We start from the raw sequence: 17,953 nt of genomic DNA, 5'->3' as shown, positions 1-17,953 counted from the left end.
TTTCTTATTCTGAAACCTATTTGTAGTATGAAAACAATTGAACCTTTATCAGCTGAGCAATAAATGCAATTAAAAGTTTATTTCTGGGCCTATTTGTACCCAAGTTCCTCCAAGTTTCCGAGTCCTTCACCTAAAATAATTATTCTCTGCCATACGAGGTGTAGCTCAGTAAAACAAAACCAGCAAACTGCGTTTTTCTAAAAGACAGTTTTCTACTCTTTTTTAAAAATGAGAATTATCAATGATTTACTGGATTGATTTTTTTATATATTTCAAAAATCCAACCAAAATGTCAATGTATATAATGGCCTGAACTAACAGCTAGCACAGAAACTTACTGCACAAATGATTACCCTGGATTTTTATCCACACAGATACTGTGGCTGAGTTCAAAGGGGGAGGAGGTGGAGCACAAGCATACTGTAATCATAATACACTATCATGCTTACCAAAGTAGCAGGGTGAATGCATATGCGCTTAACAGCTTCGGTGTTAGCTGGGATGACACCGAGATGAAATATGAAGATAAAAGAGCCTTACTTTCTTCCACTAACTTGAGTGCAAATCATCCGGTGTGTTACACGCAGCCTGAGATGTAGCACATCTTTCCTTTTCGACTGTGGTGCAAGTTTTTAACCAGATTAAAGACTCTTTGCTTGCTGCTGTAAACCTCTGGTAGAAATATTGCTAAAAGTAATTTTTAAGAGCTTTATTTCGAATGAACAGTTGCATGGTATCCAAGCTAGAGCTGAATAAGCAGTGCAGAAGGGCATGAGTGTTCTTCTCAAACGTCAAATGGCACCTTGGTCTTTACCTCCTTTTTATCTTTCCTGTAAATCTGAGCATGAAGCATAATCACTTTTTGGGCCAGTGTTAGGAAAAAAAATTGGCATGATACACTTTTACAGAGTTATTATTTGTGAACAATTTTTTTTAATTATTTTGACTGGGGTCAGTCACTGCTGATCATTTGTTATTTCCATTGATTCACTATGGACAAAAGCAATATGCATTAACCAGTCATCCCACCAAAATTACCAGTGTGCTATCTTTTAGTATTTTTTCACACATTATTTGTGAAAATTCTTTATAAAAAGAAAACAACCCTCTTCTCCTTCCCTGTCTTCCACAAAAACCAAACACACACACAAGTATTAATTTGATTTTGGTTAATAACAGCTTTTGATATTCATGGTGCCCAAAGAACTTTGCAAGGAGATAGGAGTAAACTGGAATGAAAAATTGAATCCTTGGAAAGATGTTCTTAGAAACCTAGAGAAAAATTCTCTTGTAAGTATTCTTAACATTTCCTTGGGAGAAATTAACCTGACTTAGTATCACCTTCTTCACAGATTCATTTTACGTATTACGTATTTCTGTCCTAGGAAAACTTCCCCCTTCTCCTGTCTATATTCAAACTGTAACCAAAGCAAAGTCAGCCTAGAAGCAGAATCCTAAAAAAAAGGAAAAATTAAGAAAGCTGACTGTTTTTCTTGCCCTGTTTAAGACACTAACACACAGTGCAAACACCCACCCATTGACATGGGCTGTGCTGAATTCTGGCGTTATATGGGAGCATCCATAGGTTCTTCTTAACAAAAGAGATGTTTTCCTGAAAAAGTAAGGAACAGCATCCTAGAGGGAAACTATAACTAAAACTATGTAAAATGGTTTTCTGGAGAAGTCCTTGCCATAATTATTTGTTTACATTAATGGAGACATATTCTGTAAATTCATTTTCTTCAGTTAGTTCCCTTCTCTGGCATCTTTCTGCAGAAATGGAATGATTTAGTGCAGCATATGTGAGGTCATCTGGGCTTTCAAGTAAAACTGGGATGGAAGGAATAACAGGATTATTATGTGGTGCACTAGGTGCCTTCCTGTGAGCCTTCCAGGAAGGGACATCATTGTCATAAATTGCATTGTCTTGCAAGGTCTGCAGTGGGCTAGCCATGGAGCAATAGTAAAGTGAGGAGCTTTCTTCTGAAGCTTGAGTTGTCCCAGCAGCGTCGGATGAAGCAACTGCTGGACTTCTGACCTGCAGAAAAAAGAAGAAGGTATAGCTCTGTGCATATCTGGTTGTTGCCTGTGTTCCTGCTAAATAAGGGGCATGTAAGAATTTGTTTAATTTGCTTTATCCACTTAAAACTGCTTTTGAGTGCAGGTGTATTGGATTCATCTGGTCACTGGATTTTTATATAGATCTTTGAAATAAAGTTAGAAATCATTCTTGTATTATCTCCTGCCTTTCTCTGTTCCCCTTCCCAAACTCTCACATCTTTTCTTGCAAGGTGCCAGCTTAAGGTGAAACTTAGTTACCATTTTATGAGAGCTCTTCTGTGCCATTCATTCAATGCTTTCCCTTCTCCATTCATGAAATCTTTCTTATTTTCACCTCCAAACCCCAGACTACCTTTTTCTCATTGCCCCTGTTCTCCCATTTCCTGATCTCTTGCTTCTTACCTTCTTTGTCTTATTTTCCAAATAAATACTTCTCCTTATCCAAAATTTCAAAATTCCTCTCTAAACTAATCTCTTTCTAATGAAGTCCTCTTTGATATCCAATTTTCTTAGAATACACTACTTTTAATTGTTGTTCCTTAACTTGCTCTTTGGGAGCTCTGCAACTTGTTTGGTTCCCTTTGATCCATGTTAATTCTACCCCTGTAACTGACAGCTGTCAGCTCTAGTAGCGTCTTTTGCATTCTGCCTTCTGCCCAAATAATTTCTCTGGAACAGATTGCAAGAGCTGTGTGAATTCATGTTAGCCACATACAGATGTCTTTCTTTTCAGTCATTTTCCTCGCTCTGTGGGTCGTTTTTTGACTTACACAGACAGTCTGAACCAGATCAAGATAGGTGCTTCAGGTGCCTCAACTCTTATTGGAAGGGTACTCCCAAATTAAAACATTTTAACAGGAATTTAGATACCTAAAGTACCTTTGTGGCTAAGACCTTTAGTTCTTTCCCTCAGTTCAGCCACGGTGATATCTCACATTGGGCAAGCCATGTTGTCCAAGTACTACGAGCCCCCTTCTGTCTCTGATCCTATGCCATGTTTTGTACCACATAAAGATTTGTTCTCGGTATGTGGTTATGCGGGATATGGTCAGGTTTTGATGATGGAAAAAATTAAACATACCACACTCTCTTGTCTCTGTTGGGTTAATGGATTTCTTTTTTGCTTTGCTGGGAAAAAGAAAAAAAAGATATTTTAATAAATCAGCATTAAGAAGGTGCCTTTCTGCTGGAGGGAGTATTAATTATTAAAGAAGCTCTTGCTTTGTTGAGTGGACCTCAAAGAATAAAAATTTATTTCCAAACTGGATTTGAGGATAGCTATTCTGACAAAACCTAACCAACACAGAACGATACATTTATAGAATGAGTTTCTGTGTTTCACAGATCTTCTCTGAGTAGGAGCAGAAAAATTCCTATTGTAGTTGTGGCCAGTTTTTTCTGCATTCAGTGAACTGGGTGGGGAGAAGGTGGTGCAGAAAAGAGATGACCTAAAGTCATCCTATGAGCAAACAAGTCACAATTTATTGGAAAATGAAATTATTTAATTTTCCTAAAATAAAATAAAAAACAAAAACAAAAACCAAAAACCCCCATGGAATTATAATAAGCAAATGAATATCACTTAAATAAAGATATGGGGGACTCCAAGTTCCATTCTTGATTTAGGACATGGCAGCTGTGTAAGAGTTCCTGTAAAGCAGGAGAGATTAATACTGTAATTATTCGATAATTTAGGGAGGGAACAAGAAATATAAAATGTAATTGGATAGACCTTGATTTCATTTCCATGGCTAAAACTGCTATTTATTTCTAACTGGATTATTTGTAAAACATGAGAAAAATTTCCAACTATCATAAAGTCTGAGATGTTTATTTGTTCTTACTTCACTTCCATGCCTCTGCCAGGGAACAATATATAGGGCAAACTGAATTCTTAAAGATTCAGCATCCTAACTGGCACGCTCAACAAGGACATCTCATCCCATGTTAGGGGATTTTCATAGAGCTTTGAATGCAGCTTCTGTAAAACTGTGGAAAGGAGTGGAATCAAATACATACTAGGCAAAGGTCAGATGGTAAAACTACTCACCACAGTACCTCCACCAACATACGCATATGATGATGAATGGACAACATAGCCCCACGGAAGCATAAATAATGTGCGATATCTTGTAGGTACCAGATTCTTGGGACTCTTCTGAGATGCTAGTGGTATCTAAAATAGCATGTATCAGCATAGAGAAATGGCTTTTTTTTTTCAGTATTATGTCTTTCTGATGCAACTGGCTTCTTAATGTACTTAAACATTCTGTAACTTGGTACAGCATGTCATAAGATAACTTTATCTCCATGGGCATTCTACGAAGTACGAAGATACTGGAAGGAAAATTGCACAGGAAATTGTAATAAATGAATGATTCATGGCAGAAAGCTGGCAGAAGCAAAGAAGGGGACGGAATTAATTGCTCTGAACTGCAATTGTAATTGTGAACAATAATCCACTGTGAGTAAAAAGCATACTTCAGGCTATGTTAAAGTGGTGGTATAGCATGATTCCTAACACTTTGTAAGTATAAGCCATATTCACTGGCATATTAAATAGCATGTCAGAAGTGTAGAGTATACCACCAGGAGGTAATTTGATGGGCTTTGTCCCTTTTACACTAAACACTGGACAGTCTTAGCCTTGAAAACTGTGATCCTTGAGAAACTATATTTTGTTCATGCAGGAAGAAAGCAATTGTAGTTTAGCAATGAGATTAAATATACCTTGACTGCACAAAACACTCTAACCAGAAATTCAGAGCAATACAGATTAGTTCCTTTCTCTTAAAGAGGAAATAAGAACCAGAACTTACTTTCTTTTGAAATTGTGATATTGTCTGAAGACTTTTCTGAAAGAGAAAAGCAATACAGGGAAATGAAAGAGCAACCTGACATTTTGCACTGCAGTTATGTTCTCTGTACCACATACTGAAGACTACCTTTCAATCTGCTGATGGAAGAAGGAACACAATGCAGCAAGCAAAGGGTAGTATGTTTCAGAGGGAGGGGGAAGGATTGTTGGTCTCCCACTGTCAAGAGAGTAATTCTATCTTTCGGACCTCTGGCATTCAAATAAATACATCAGCAGAACATATTTCAAAGGAAACTTGCACCATGAGCTGGGCATATACTGTGTCTAGCACATTCCAGCCATAAATTTCGATATTGCTCCCTCTGTTGCAGTTTTTTGTGTGGCAATAAACAAGGTTTTAAAGTTTATTAACTTCCCAGGAGAGGAACTGGCAACAGACCAATATTACAACTCATCTGCCTGGGGTCAGTAGGACACTACGGCCACACAGATCACTTTCTAGTTACAGAGCAATGAGGAGGGCAAACATGGCTTGTCATAATCTAGACTTGGCATCCCAACTGCCTAAAATAATGTGAAGGTCTCACTTGCCCTTAAGTTCATTTAAAGCTATTGCAATCATTCCTGTTCTTGAACTTCCTGGGGTACAAAAATTTTACTTTCTTTGTTGTAAGAGAGATCATTCTCAACAAAACACTTGAATTGCTTTGTTGTATTTACTGTGATGTGGTCTCATTGAGTGCTACTACCTGACCATTTGCATCCTGCCTAGTCAATGTGATGTATAAACAGGTTGTGTCGTCCCCCACCATCTTTTTTTGTTCCAACTGATATATTTTTGATTATCAAGTAGTCCAATACTATCTGTTTGGTGTTGGCATCTTTGCTTTTCTCTTCTAGATCCTCCTATTATTTTTTTTCTTTCCTTTTGTTTCTATCCCACCAAGAGGCAGGATAGACGGATGAAGAGGGTGATAAGTACAGCACAACTATGCTGCCAGTCAAACGTGTTGGGAGAAGCCATCATCCAGGATGCATGAACTTTTTTGTATGTATGTGGCATCCTTTCATATAAAAGGGCTCTTTCATAATATATGGGCCTCACCTTCAACAATAATGTTTATTCCATGGCTCTCACTGGAAAAGTTTTCCCCTATTGCTCGACAACGATAAATTCCACTATCATTCTGATGAACTGAGAAAAACTTCAGAGTAAACACTTTGGAGTTCCATTCTACTTTGCTCTCCTTCAGCTCCACACAGATAGCATTCACATCTATCTTGCACCACTGCATGACTGGCTTTTCCTTGCAGTAATGAACTGGACAGTCTATATCCAAAGAGTTCCCAACATTAATTTTGTACTCGGAGTGTCTTAAAACTCGAATTTCAACTGGACAATCAGTGGCATCAAATCCTGGAAAAGTAAAACAGAAATAAAATCATGCTAGTGGAGGTCTACTAAATACTCCCCATAACACTAATCACAGTTGCTTTTCTCTCTCATTACTCAAGACTTGCCTTTTCTGCCACAGCAGATCTGAACTCTATATGGGACAGTGACAGCAAGTAACAGCAAGAATATTGGTTCTTTCATTTTTTAGGAGGATTGTTAAAACATACTTTCTCCCTCTTACATGATTTTTTCCCTTTTTTTCTATATCTCAGCCATTAGAAATTTAGTAGTTTAGAAAACAAAAAAAGTAAAAAATACAAAACAAGATTTCCTGCCTCACAGACCTTTTCTGCTGCTTTTAGGTTTACTTCAGATTATAGTTTACTTCACAATTCTTGTTTGCTTGAGACGTAAGGGCTTTTCTTTGGTAGAGTTTTTTTATAACTGTAGTGTTTAAAAGATTTGTATTTAATGTAAATATACCTTATCTCTATTTTTAAATTTTTGTTATGTTTTGTTAAACTCAGTGTTCAAACTGTGGCATAACCTTCTATTAAAGATCCATGTTTCCCGTGGTGCTTTATTTCTCTGGTTAAGTGAAAGTAACAAAAACTATGCAATACCCATGTGCTCCCTTTTCCCTACTCCATCTTACAGTACAATGCTTGTGCACTGAAGAGACTGATTGCTCACAAGTCCAGAGAAAGAAATCTTACATATATCTGCATCTTCTGGTTGATAGAGGGAAATCGAAAAAATGGTAAATAATGTTGAAGGCAAGTTTTGTAGGGAGGAGAAATGTGTGAGGGGAGGAAAGAGCAGTGTGTGGAGCAGAGCAGCCTGTCTGCCAGCAGCCAGTACTGTCTCAAGGGACAAAGCCTTTGGGCATCCAGGCAGCCAGAGCACGTAACTGTGACACCAAAGGCCTCACCTCCACCATCAGCCAGGGTTTCTTATGCACATGATAGAGCATTCCTTGTGAATACCTGGGTAGAATATTCAAGAGCTTGGGATAGCCGGATTAACAGTTTTAATTTATGACCTCTAGTTTGTAAGCCTTTTCTCTGCAAATCTCAGACTACTCCACAACACAAAAAATTTGTAGAGCATTCAGTAATACTGAGTTTTGAGCATAAGTTTGTTCACAGTCTTTGTTATAGCAAAGCTAATGCTTTGCTGCTGTTAGTTTTTTGGTTTACTCTCTTTAAGGTGACTTTGGGAACAGATGTCTAAAAATGAGGTGGCACTCCTCTGCCTCCAGTCCTAAATCTTTAATATTGTTCTCATTTTGGCCTGTCAGATGTGCCTAATCTTGGTTGATAATGAAGAAAAGGTTATTCAGTGTAGGGTTGTCATTTGCAGCCACTGCAAGAAATTGTGGTCTCTGATACATTTTCTGCCATGTGCAATAGAGACACTTATCTGCTCCCAGGACTTGGCATCCTGGGAAGTTTCTGCTTTGAGGGGACCAAACCTGAAATCCAACCTTCCCTTAGTGAGGATGGCTTTAAATGAGGTTTGAATCGGAGTGAGCAGACTGGCAAAAGCACACAGGTAAGCAGCTTGAACTAGGACTTTAAAATTGGTCCTTGTGGAAGGAGCAAGTGGAGGAAACTCAGATAATTTGGATTGACATAAAAAAATGAACAAGGAAGACAATAACTCTGGGTACAAACAATGTGTTTTTACTAATGAAAAAACTCCAAATAAAAACCAAGGGTAACCAGATGCATTAATTTATTCAAACTGCCTAAGAAGAGAAAGAAGGAGAGCAGCAGAATAGAAATAGCTGAGTTTGTCAAAGAAAGCTTTAGTAAGTGTGAGGGCCTGGAAGACGACAACTCATCAGATGTAAATAAAAAGGAGAAGGACACAACAGAGCTGGTGGTCCATCCAGTAAGTGATGAGAGTATAAGTACTAAGCATCTACACTACAGCACTGCAGTAGAAGACATTCTTGGCTAAATCAAGAGCAAGCTTTTAAATGAAAAAATAAGGAAGCCTCCAAAATCACGAAGAAGGTCAGTTTATTAAGGAGGGGCATAAAAGAACTAAATAACATTGGAAAAGTCATGGCAGAGAATGAAACACATTTAGGAGAACACATCAAGTGTAAGTATATTCATTGCAAAACTAAGAAAATATTAGTCCAGTAGTTAATGGAGAGAGAAAACTATCAATAGACTACCAGCAGTAAATTAAATTTACCAGATAAATTAGAGAAATTATTTGCAAAAAGGCAGGCTCAGTTCAAAAAGATATACAGGGGACATATGATACCCTTTGTGTTCTGCTAAGGACTGGCAAGCATATCTAGTCTTGTCCAGTCTTTTGCACTGCTCTTCAAGAAAGAAGGGGGGCAATGCTTGGAGTTTCTTCAAGGGGGAAAGAAGCCAGCAAATACCATGACCATTATAAGAAAGTCATTAGGGGAAACTTGAAATTCTTGGTGTTGTTTCACTTAAAGAAAAGCAATGAGTGGAAAGGATGTAATAAAATAATGTAAAGATATGAAAGAAGAATGAAATAACAAGGGAAGGGTGTACATGCTGATGTACCCAATGCAACTGTCTCGTTGCTGGCGGGTACAGAAGGAGAATGGACCACAGAAAGTTGTCTCCCTGAACAGCCTTTCTGCCTGCTGATGCCAAAGACAGAGCACTGGTCTGAGGCAGTATGGCATTTCTGTTATGGTCTCCACTGATACACAAGATATGTTCATGATCCACTTTCTGCCTCAACGTTACTTCAGTAGTTGCTCCAGATTATAAATAAATCTGTGGTGCACAGGAAGAGATATTCACCCAGAGACCATTCATCTGGATACTGTAGCAATAGCAATATATTTAATACATTTAATATAAAATTTAACATGTTGTATTATATTTCACATGAAAAATAATTAAATGTCATATTTAATATATTAAATATACATAATACATATTTTTATTGGAATTTATATGACATGGCAAATATTTTGCAATAGCAACAGCTCTAATGTATAGAGCCTGGCCATGTTAATGAGGTAGCATTTAGGTGGAGGCCAGCATGACTTGTCCAGTCATCTAGTCCCTTTTCTGCTCCCCTGAACAGGATCATTCTGAAAGACATCTTATAGCTATGAAGCAGGATCACTTATCTTTCACTTAGACTCTTCCATCTCTGATTTAAAGAAAGTATGATTTGGTTTCAGGCAAGTAGATTGTATCTACTTTGGTCATACCACTGTAGCAACACGTGTTATTGATAGTCTAAAAATGGAAACTAAAAGATTAGAAAGTAGAGGCTTCAATTATTTAAGCAATGGTTGCCATGGAAGATAACACTTCAGGAAGTAGCTGTAAAGCTCAGATTGTGACCTTACAGCTGCCTTCTTTCTGATATAGTCCTACGTAACAGGTATTTCCAGAAGGATGTGCTGTTCTCTGCAGAACAGATATTTTCTGATGTACTTCATCTAATTATTTTATCATATAGTTTTACCTTTTTCAAAATTCTCTTTTGGAAAAAAACAGAAGAAAACAAAACAAACAAACCCTCAAACCAAAACCTCAGACTTTTCTAGAACATCCAAATAGCCCATTTTTTCTCAGTTTTAAAACAGATTTCGGTGATATTCTCTCATTCTGTAACATTATTAACCAGGGAGAGGAGCAGGAATTGTTGTATCTCTTTCATTCTTGTCTTTTTCCAATGCAGGGTGTCATGTTTTCCTTGATTTTGAATCATCTGGTGTTTTTACAACAAAGTGTACATCACTGCTTTCTGTCACTTTCAGAAGATTCACCTGATCAGCATTAAGCAAATTTTGTATATCCAACAGTATTCCCTTTAGACAGGGTTACTAATCCTCATGAATTCAGATGAGCATTTGTTACGTAGGTAGTTGGAAAGGAAAAGGTCTGATCAATGTTAAATATTGCTCTAAAGAAACTATCGTCTTGTGCTGGTCGGTGTAACCTAGTGTAACAGTGGCAGAACCTCCCAGAGAAAGGGAACAGGGGTGATACTAGGTGCACAGAAAGTTTTAAATTAACTTCCAGCCACATCCTGGGTGGGAATATTGACGTTTCCTGAGCAGAAGCCTTACTTACTGAGGTCTGGATATACTTCTAGAGTAGCATTTTGTGCAGCTCTTACTCTGCAGGTGAAAGGTGTAAGCAGTTCAATTTTTGTATGCTTGCACCAATATCACAACAAGAAAATTCCCTCCGTACAAGGTCCTGCACTACTACCAATTAAGTCTTAAGGTGCTACTCCACTGCTAACAAAGGATTTACTTGGTTATAATTTGTTTTTTAAAACAACTTCCACTGGCACTGGTATTACTTGAATTACTTTTGCTTGTACAGTACATTTTTAGGAGAGTTCAAATAAAATGTGCTAGTGCCCCTCTCAGTCATGTGAGCTTGAAGAGAGTTTCTCCTTTTTTCCCAAGTGCCTATATCAACATGAGCCATGGTTTTGCTCCTTCATCTTCTGCTGGTGATCATTCATTTACTATAATTCCATTATAATCAGGTCTGGTTAAATAATATTTCCAGAGCAAAATTCCCCGACATCAAGTGAGCCTGAGTCCAACACTCCTACTTTCTCCAAAAGGTTACCTATGGAATATGCCATTGACCTTTGGGAACTGCACATGGGAGATCTTGTACTGCACTTGCTCCCCAGCCCAATAGTGTCGCTGCCTGCCCACAGTTTCTGAGCAGTAGAACCCTCTTTTCCCGCTGACCCTCAGAGCAGCTTTCAGATAGAAGTTTGCATGACACAGGCCTACACACACCTGTAGGCACACACACCTTCATTTCTGGTCGCTGATGCAAGTGAAAGGGTTTGGCAGCCTACTGTTAATTAACCTGAGTGTAGAAATCCTGTTCCTCTTTGCCCTTAAAATGTCAGAGCTGAGGCTACTGGGTTTTACTTGGTCTTTCACTTCCTCTAGTTTATAGTACCTTTTTTTTTCTTTCTTCCCCTGTAGCTGTAAACATGGTAGAAAAAATTCAACTTACTGAGAATTGGTTTCATTTTCTCAGTTGTCATTTGCGGATCTGTTGGAAGCAGCCTGTAGGTGCTATGTAAACATCACTATTTCATGCAGTGATTGTAAATTTTTTTTCTTATCAGTCAAATAGAGCAATCTTTTGAACTTTGTAACCAAGAGCTACACAAGCTACTGCTTGCCTTTCAGCATGTATATGAAAATGTAGACTGTCTTCAGATCCTGCAAAAGGGCCTTCCTTTCAGAGTTTTAAAGCAGTTGGACTTTAGGCTGCCTTCAATTATCTTTTTAATTTGTTAGGACACAATGCTTAGGGCATGAAAAATAATCTCAATTGCTCTTGTATGTTTCTGTGACTTGTTAAGGACTGATGGCTGGAAGACTTGGGCTTTAATTGTTCAATTTTTTGCTGAGAAGAAACCTAGTCCTTGGTAAATGTTATTAGTCATCAGTGCGGGGACCTTCTGGAACAATATAATCAGAAGAGATTAGTGAATAAGACTTAAACATTTTTCTCAGGCTTTGGGAAATTGGTAGTTTGATTTATTTGGAACTTCAATAACTAAAAATCTGGGCTAGAAAAAACTTTTTCCTATAATCTAGCTAGTAATTAAGTGTGGGAATTCATAACGAACATGCCCTGAAATCTCTAATTAACCTTTCCTCTCTCACAAATCACACCTCAGTTGGCAAGAAGCTTCAAGTAGATGAAAAGCAGTGGAGAAAACAATTGTAAAACCAGAAAGATTTTGGACCTTTTTAAATATAGAATAAGATACTTAAGGCAAACTTTTAAAATATCTTTTACAAATTTCCCATAAAAACCACTTGGCAGGAATAGGTGTCAGTGAAGATTTGGGATTAAATAAAAATATAAACCATAATATCTTGGAGAACAAGGAATACTTTTTCTTTTTTTTTAACAGGAGGAAAAAAGTCAACACAAGTGGTAATGAGAGAGAACCTTCTCTGTTGTTGGTTGCCATTAAAAAGACAGTTGTGAAATAAACTTCAGTTAATGAATAAGCACAAACATGGTTTGGTGTACTTTTCCTGTGACAGTGTATCTATCTGTCCCGGTTTCAGCTGAGACAGAGTTAATTTTCTTCCTAGTATATGGTACAGTGCTGTGTTTTGGATTCAGCATGAGAAAAATGTTGATAATGCACTGATGTTTGTAGTTGTTGCTAAGTAGTGCCTATCCTAAGTCAAGGAATTTTCAGCTTCTTGTGCTCTGCCAGTGAGAAGGCTGGGGGGGCACAAGTAGTTCAGAGGAGACACAGTCAGCACAGCTGATCCCAGCTGACCAAATGAGTATTACATACCATATGACAATGTGCCCAGTATATAAACTGGGGGAGTTGGCTAGGTTGGGGGGGGCAGAATTGCTGCTGGGAGACTAGCTGAGCAATAGAGTTGTGCATCACTTGTCTTTCTTGTTTTTTATTTCCCTCTTTTTGCTGTCTCCCTTTTCATTATTAATATTACTAATTTTATTTTGATTATTAAACTGTTCTTATCTCAACCCACAATTATTACTTTTCCCCACCCCCACTGATTCTCCTCTCCATCCCAGCACAGGAGGTGGGGTGTGGGAAGGTGTGAGCTCCTTGTTGCACAGTGTTAAATCACCAGCAGCTGGGTATGACAGTATCTATCTTAACCATGACAGTATCTTAAGTTTTTTCTATCTACTGTTTCCTGTGGCTTATAAGAAGTCAATGATAGAGACACTGACTGCCAATTATATTCTATACTTGCAAGTGTTTTCTGAGACAAATTTAATTACCCTTTCTTTAACACTGTTATCAGCTGAGATCTGAAATCAGTTACAAGGTCTTAGACTGAGTTTTAAGTTTACAATGTCACATATATGGGTGGTCATTATTAATATCTGAATGTGCAGTTTTCAGGGGAGAAAAAGAATCTCTAACAGCTTATATATAATTTTCAAACTTACATTCCTTGGTAAGATTTGTGTTGTCTAAAAGTGCATTTTCATTTAGATCTTCAGTGTGTTGCTGACTTAATAATTTAAATTTCTGAGGCACTTGTTTTCAGAAGGATTTATCTTTACTTGTTCCCTCTCCTCCCTTTAAAAAAAAAAAGTTGCATCATTTTTTAACTATTCCTTGATGAAAGCTGTATAAGTGCAGAAAATATGCTTTAATATTTTCACGACTGAAACTTGAAGATGGAACGTTTCTGTTCAGCTGAATGTTAGCATCTACAGGCTATCCCGCAAGAAGATTAAAGAGCAAGGTGTTATTTGAGCTGAGAGCCATGCCCATCGTTACTGAGCCTGCGTGCATGTTCTTAGTTACTGGCTGGAGCTTATCAGAGTGAGGGGAGGTTTGCTAGATTTTAGTTTCATTGCAATGAAATGCTTCATTTACTTTGTGTATGATGTCCAGAGAGCAACAACCACTCTTTGCGAGACTGGATGGGAACAACCTGTTCTTTCGTGTTTCAAAGGAGAGAAGGTCTAACTGGACTAAAATTACTGGGGTCAGAAGGGGAGAAAGTCCTTCTGCCTGTGACTTATTAGAAACAAGGTTACTACTCCTGCCCGAATTTAGAAAAGATTTGATGATTATTGACTTTGAAATCTGAATGGTCAACTTTTTGCTTCTGTTAGGAGCAAGGGAACTTTGGATAGGTTTGCGACACACAAAGCTTAAATGAGCTGGCTTCTTTTCAGCTTACTTCAAACCAAAATAAAAACCAAACAAGCTTGGAAAACTTATGGCTGAATGTGAATACATTTAAAAAAAGAAGTTTACATCATGGTTCTGTAAAGACTGATTTGCAAAACTTTTCTTTCTGTAATGCTCCTATAAACATGATTCCAATATTTGTAGTAATACAGGTGTATAGAAAGAAATAGTATTGTTCTCAGAGGACTCCAGGTACCTTCGGTACATAAAAACATAAAACCTAGTAAAATAAATTCTGTGTAAACAAGATACATGCTATAAACAGCATAAAAGAAATTACATTCTAATTTTAAAACAGTATCTAGGAACCTGGCAAATGAGTATGGAGGGTTCATCCATGTGTTAATGAACTATACAGGATGGTGCAGAGAGGTGATTGTGTGAGGGAGTAATAACACAGGCAGACTTATATGAAGTGAATAGAAACAGTAGTTAACTCTTATAAGAAAAGAAGAGACTTCCATTTAGGGTACAAAGGAAGTTATCTTCTCTAGATACAACCCCTTCAGAAGCATATTAGTTTATTCATTTGAAAATCAAATGCAAAAAAGTTCAGTAGCCTCCCCGCGCTCAGTTCACATACTGATTAAGAAACAGCTGCATTTAACTACCTGGAAATTCATGTCTTTCAAGCTAAATGTTTGGATTTCCCTTGCCAGGCAGATGCTCTGAATGCTTGTTTGACCTTTCCTATTAGTATTAATAATGTATTTTATTCGTTAAAACAAGGAGCATTGAAAGATGCTATAGATTTGCAGAGTTAGTCACGCGCGTCAACTAAGCTTCACGTACCCAATTAGTTTCTGTAATTTTAGCAGTGCCTTATGTATCAACAGCAGCTGAGACAAGCATTACTGTAGCTATTATCCTTTCTGTGTGACTGCCTTCCTTTCAATACTGAAATTTATGTCTCCTATATGGTATTATCAGGGAAGAACTTGAGAAAAAAAATTTCTAGTAAAAATACTAGGAATATACTGGGCACAGTGTAGTTCTCACGTCAGCCCAAACTAGGAGAACCTCTCTAGTTAAAAACTGTGGACATTCAAAGTAGAAAGTGGGATGAAAATTAGATGGAGTGAAGCTAAATAATTGAAGGTATACTTAATGATCTTCTAAGGACAATTTGCTGGATCCAGTTCAGTGCTAGCAGGATTCCTGGATTTCAAGCAGAGGCTTGAATGCTGCCAAACCCTTTGAAGGCAAATCCTTTGGCCACAAAGCAGGATGTATTTGTCCCCAAGTGCTAGAGTTCTGGGTTAGCCTGTATTTCTCAGTTATTGTCATCATCATTATCTTTAATCAAATTAGAAGTCTCTGATATGGTAGTATAGTAAGATGCATTATATCTGAGGTACACAAAGCGCAGCTTTGATTTCTGTTTTCCCCTTGCAATTTTTAATAACTACAGATAACTACTTTAGTAACTACAGGTTAAATTATAAGATCACATCTTACCGTAAACTTGATAGTTGCTCTGAGCAAGCATTACTATTACTAGTAATATCCTTTTTGTCAACATGACTGGAGAAGTCTTCATTCTCTGAGCATGGTGGAGAGAAGAGGTTCCCACAGGTTTAAAAAGTGCAGTTCAGATGGCCTCTGGCATCCTGTTGGGTTTACCTGGGTGTATGTCTGAGCTGATTCCCTTTTATAGTTCTTCTGCCAAGACAGTGCAGAAAGGGGCGGGGAAGTAATATATGTGCAAAAATCTGTCGGGTTACACAGTTGTACTTTTTTTTGTGTGGTTGAAACATGAACTGCTTGATCATTTTGCATCATCTCAGAACTCCTATGGTTCAAGGCACAATGTCTTTCACCCTTCGCCAGCTCTCATTACACTGCAACATAGCTGCAGGTTTTGGGGTTTTTTTTTTTTGAAAGATGCTCCTGCAGTTGAGGTTTTGATTTTACAAACGGCAATACAGCAGAGGGAAGGAACGCACAACAGTATTTTAAACTTGTTCAGTCTTTGTGTATTATATTATTACTCAATATTACAAATTAAGAAGCTGAATAAATTCACTGTTCACAAGCTGGTAGATGTCAGAAACACATATCTGAACAGTCTTAATTTGCATTAGGTTAATTTACAATAATCTGCACTGCAAGAGACAATTGCTTCTACCATTTAGTCTTAACACTCTCATAACATAAGGCCAAGTAATCTGGGTTTAGATTTTGTGGGTTCTTTTTCAGCATGTTCTTGACACCCTTTTCCCCTAAATATTTCTAAAACGCTGAACCATTTAGCTCAACTTTCCCAAAAAATTCTGTCAATACAGAATTTCTTCATAAAGTTAGAACCAAACTAAGGTCGAACAGGAACTTTGTATAAAGCAATTATCACTTCTGCTTATAATGCAAATACAACAACCACGAACAGAAACCACAGAAGAAAGCAAGGCAGTTATAAAATCCTGTGTTAAAATCGGGAGGTGTAGACTTGACATTAGGAAACATTTCTTTACCAAGAGGGTAGTTGAACATTGGAACAGGCTTCCTAAAATAGTGGTTGATGCCCTAAGCCTGTCAGTGTTTAAGACGCATGTAGACAATGCCCTTAATAACATGCTCTAACTTGTGGACAGGCAATTGGACTAGATGATTGTTTGTCCTGGTTTTGCTGGGATAGGAACATGGAATTCATTTTCCATTTGGGAAAACTGCATTTTTGAGATGAATGCAGCACCTGATTTGGTGAGAACAAAGTTGATAAGACACTTCGTGTTCATTCACGGCTGGCCATGGTATGAGTGTCTCCATAGTGATCAAGCCCTTTAGCAGTTTTAGTTATCCGGATGGCTAAAGCTAGAAGGAGTGAAAGACAAAGCAGCTGCCCCAAGGTGACCAGCAGAAGTACTCAATACTGTAAACATCATGCTCATCATAAAGTGGAAAGTGTGCTGGGTATGGTCTCTTCTCCTCCATGGCTGTCATCCCTGGAGGATCTTGTTCATCATTCTGCTTGTTGTGACCATTGTGCTTTCACTGGAGCTGTGGTACTCACAATGCCTGAAATGTAGCATTCACTTCTGGGGGTGTGCAGCTCGTGTCCATTACGTGGGCTGAGTATAACTGTGTATTTTATATTGGTATTAATGTTAGAGAGGGTTATTATTCTTCTATTAAACCTGTTTCTGTTTCAACCCATGGGTCTCCTTTCCTTTTCCCAATTCCCCTTCTTGGAGGGAGGGTCATTGCGTGATAGAACAGCTGACTAACCAGAGACACAGTTGTAGTGCCTTCCAACTCAATTATTCTATTGTAAATATTTCAAGATTTCTAGACAAAACATAGGCATATTATGCTCTTACAAAAATCTGTAACTAGCAGGATTATTTCAAAGTAATATTTTGGAGAAAATAATTTAAAAGCTTTCAAAACTTTTGTGGTTGGAAATGTCTGGCTGAGTGATGATCAGGAGAATGACACTGATTTTTGTGAGAAACTAAAATAATCTTACAAAAATCACAATCCAGCCTAAATGGAAAATATTTATGAAAGAAAACTCCTTAAGTATGACTGCACACACAGTAGCTTGAGACAAAACAGTACTGCAGATTGCATTTCTGTGTAGTGAAGACACCTAGTGGCTGAATACGTATCTAGCCTAGGCATTAAAATTGGTCATGAAGGGATGCATTTCCTGGCAGTGTAATTTCTGCTTGTGTTAATGTTGAATTAACCAAAGTTTGTGTTAGCAATGTAATACTAGTAGTTGGCACGTAACTTCTGTATTCTTATTAGAAAATCTGATTTGGGCTGAGTGCTTTGCTGCTGACTGAAACTTTTTAATAAGATGAGGTTTTGACTGTTCTCTATGGTGTTTTGAGATTGGCTTTCTAGATGGATAATTCCTTGTGGAAGTATTCTGAACTGTATGACAGGTGCTGTCATACATTAGCCTTTTGGGAGAGGTGAAGTGGGTGAGAGTGGCAGGAAGGAGCACATGCTCC

The 17,953-nt window shown here is 37.8% G+C and overlaps 1 protein-coding gene across 1 annotated transcript; it reads right to left on the bottom strand.

Annotated features, from left to right (window-relative positions):
• Positions 1–1,696: 1,696 nt before the first annotated feature.
• On the bottom strand, positions 1,697–15,534 carry BTLA (B and T lymphocyte associated). Its single transcript, XM_010136589.1, has 6 exons — positions 15,453–15,534; positions 5,985–6,296; positions 4,881–4,916; positions 4,112–4,237; positions 3,143–3,189; positions 1,697–2,038 (listed from the first exon to the last, which is right to left on the bottom strand). Exons 1-6 carry the CDS (start codon positions 15,532–15,534, stop codon positions 1,697–1,699), a joined length of 945 nt encoding a protein of 314 aa, XP_010134891.1.
• Positions 15,535–17,953: the final 2,419 nt, after the last annotated feature.

Source organism: Buceros rhinoceros, unplaced genomic scaffold (genome assembly GCF_000710305.1).
Source record: "Buceros rhinoceros silvestris isolate BGI_N320 unplaced genomic scaffold, ASM71030v1 scaffold45835, whole genome shotgun sequence".
In the NCBI taxonomy this organism is placed as follows: Eukaryota; Metazoa; Chordata; class Aves; order Bucerotiformes; family Bucerotidae; genus Buceros; species Buceros rhinoceros.
This window is presented reverse-complemented; position numbering and strand designations above follow the sequence as displayed.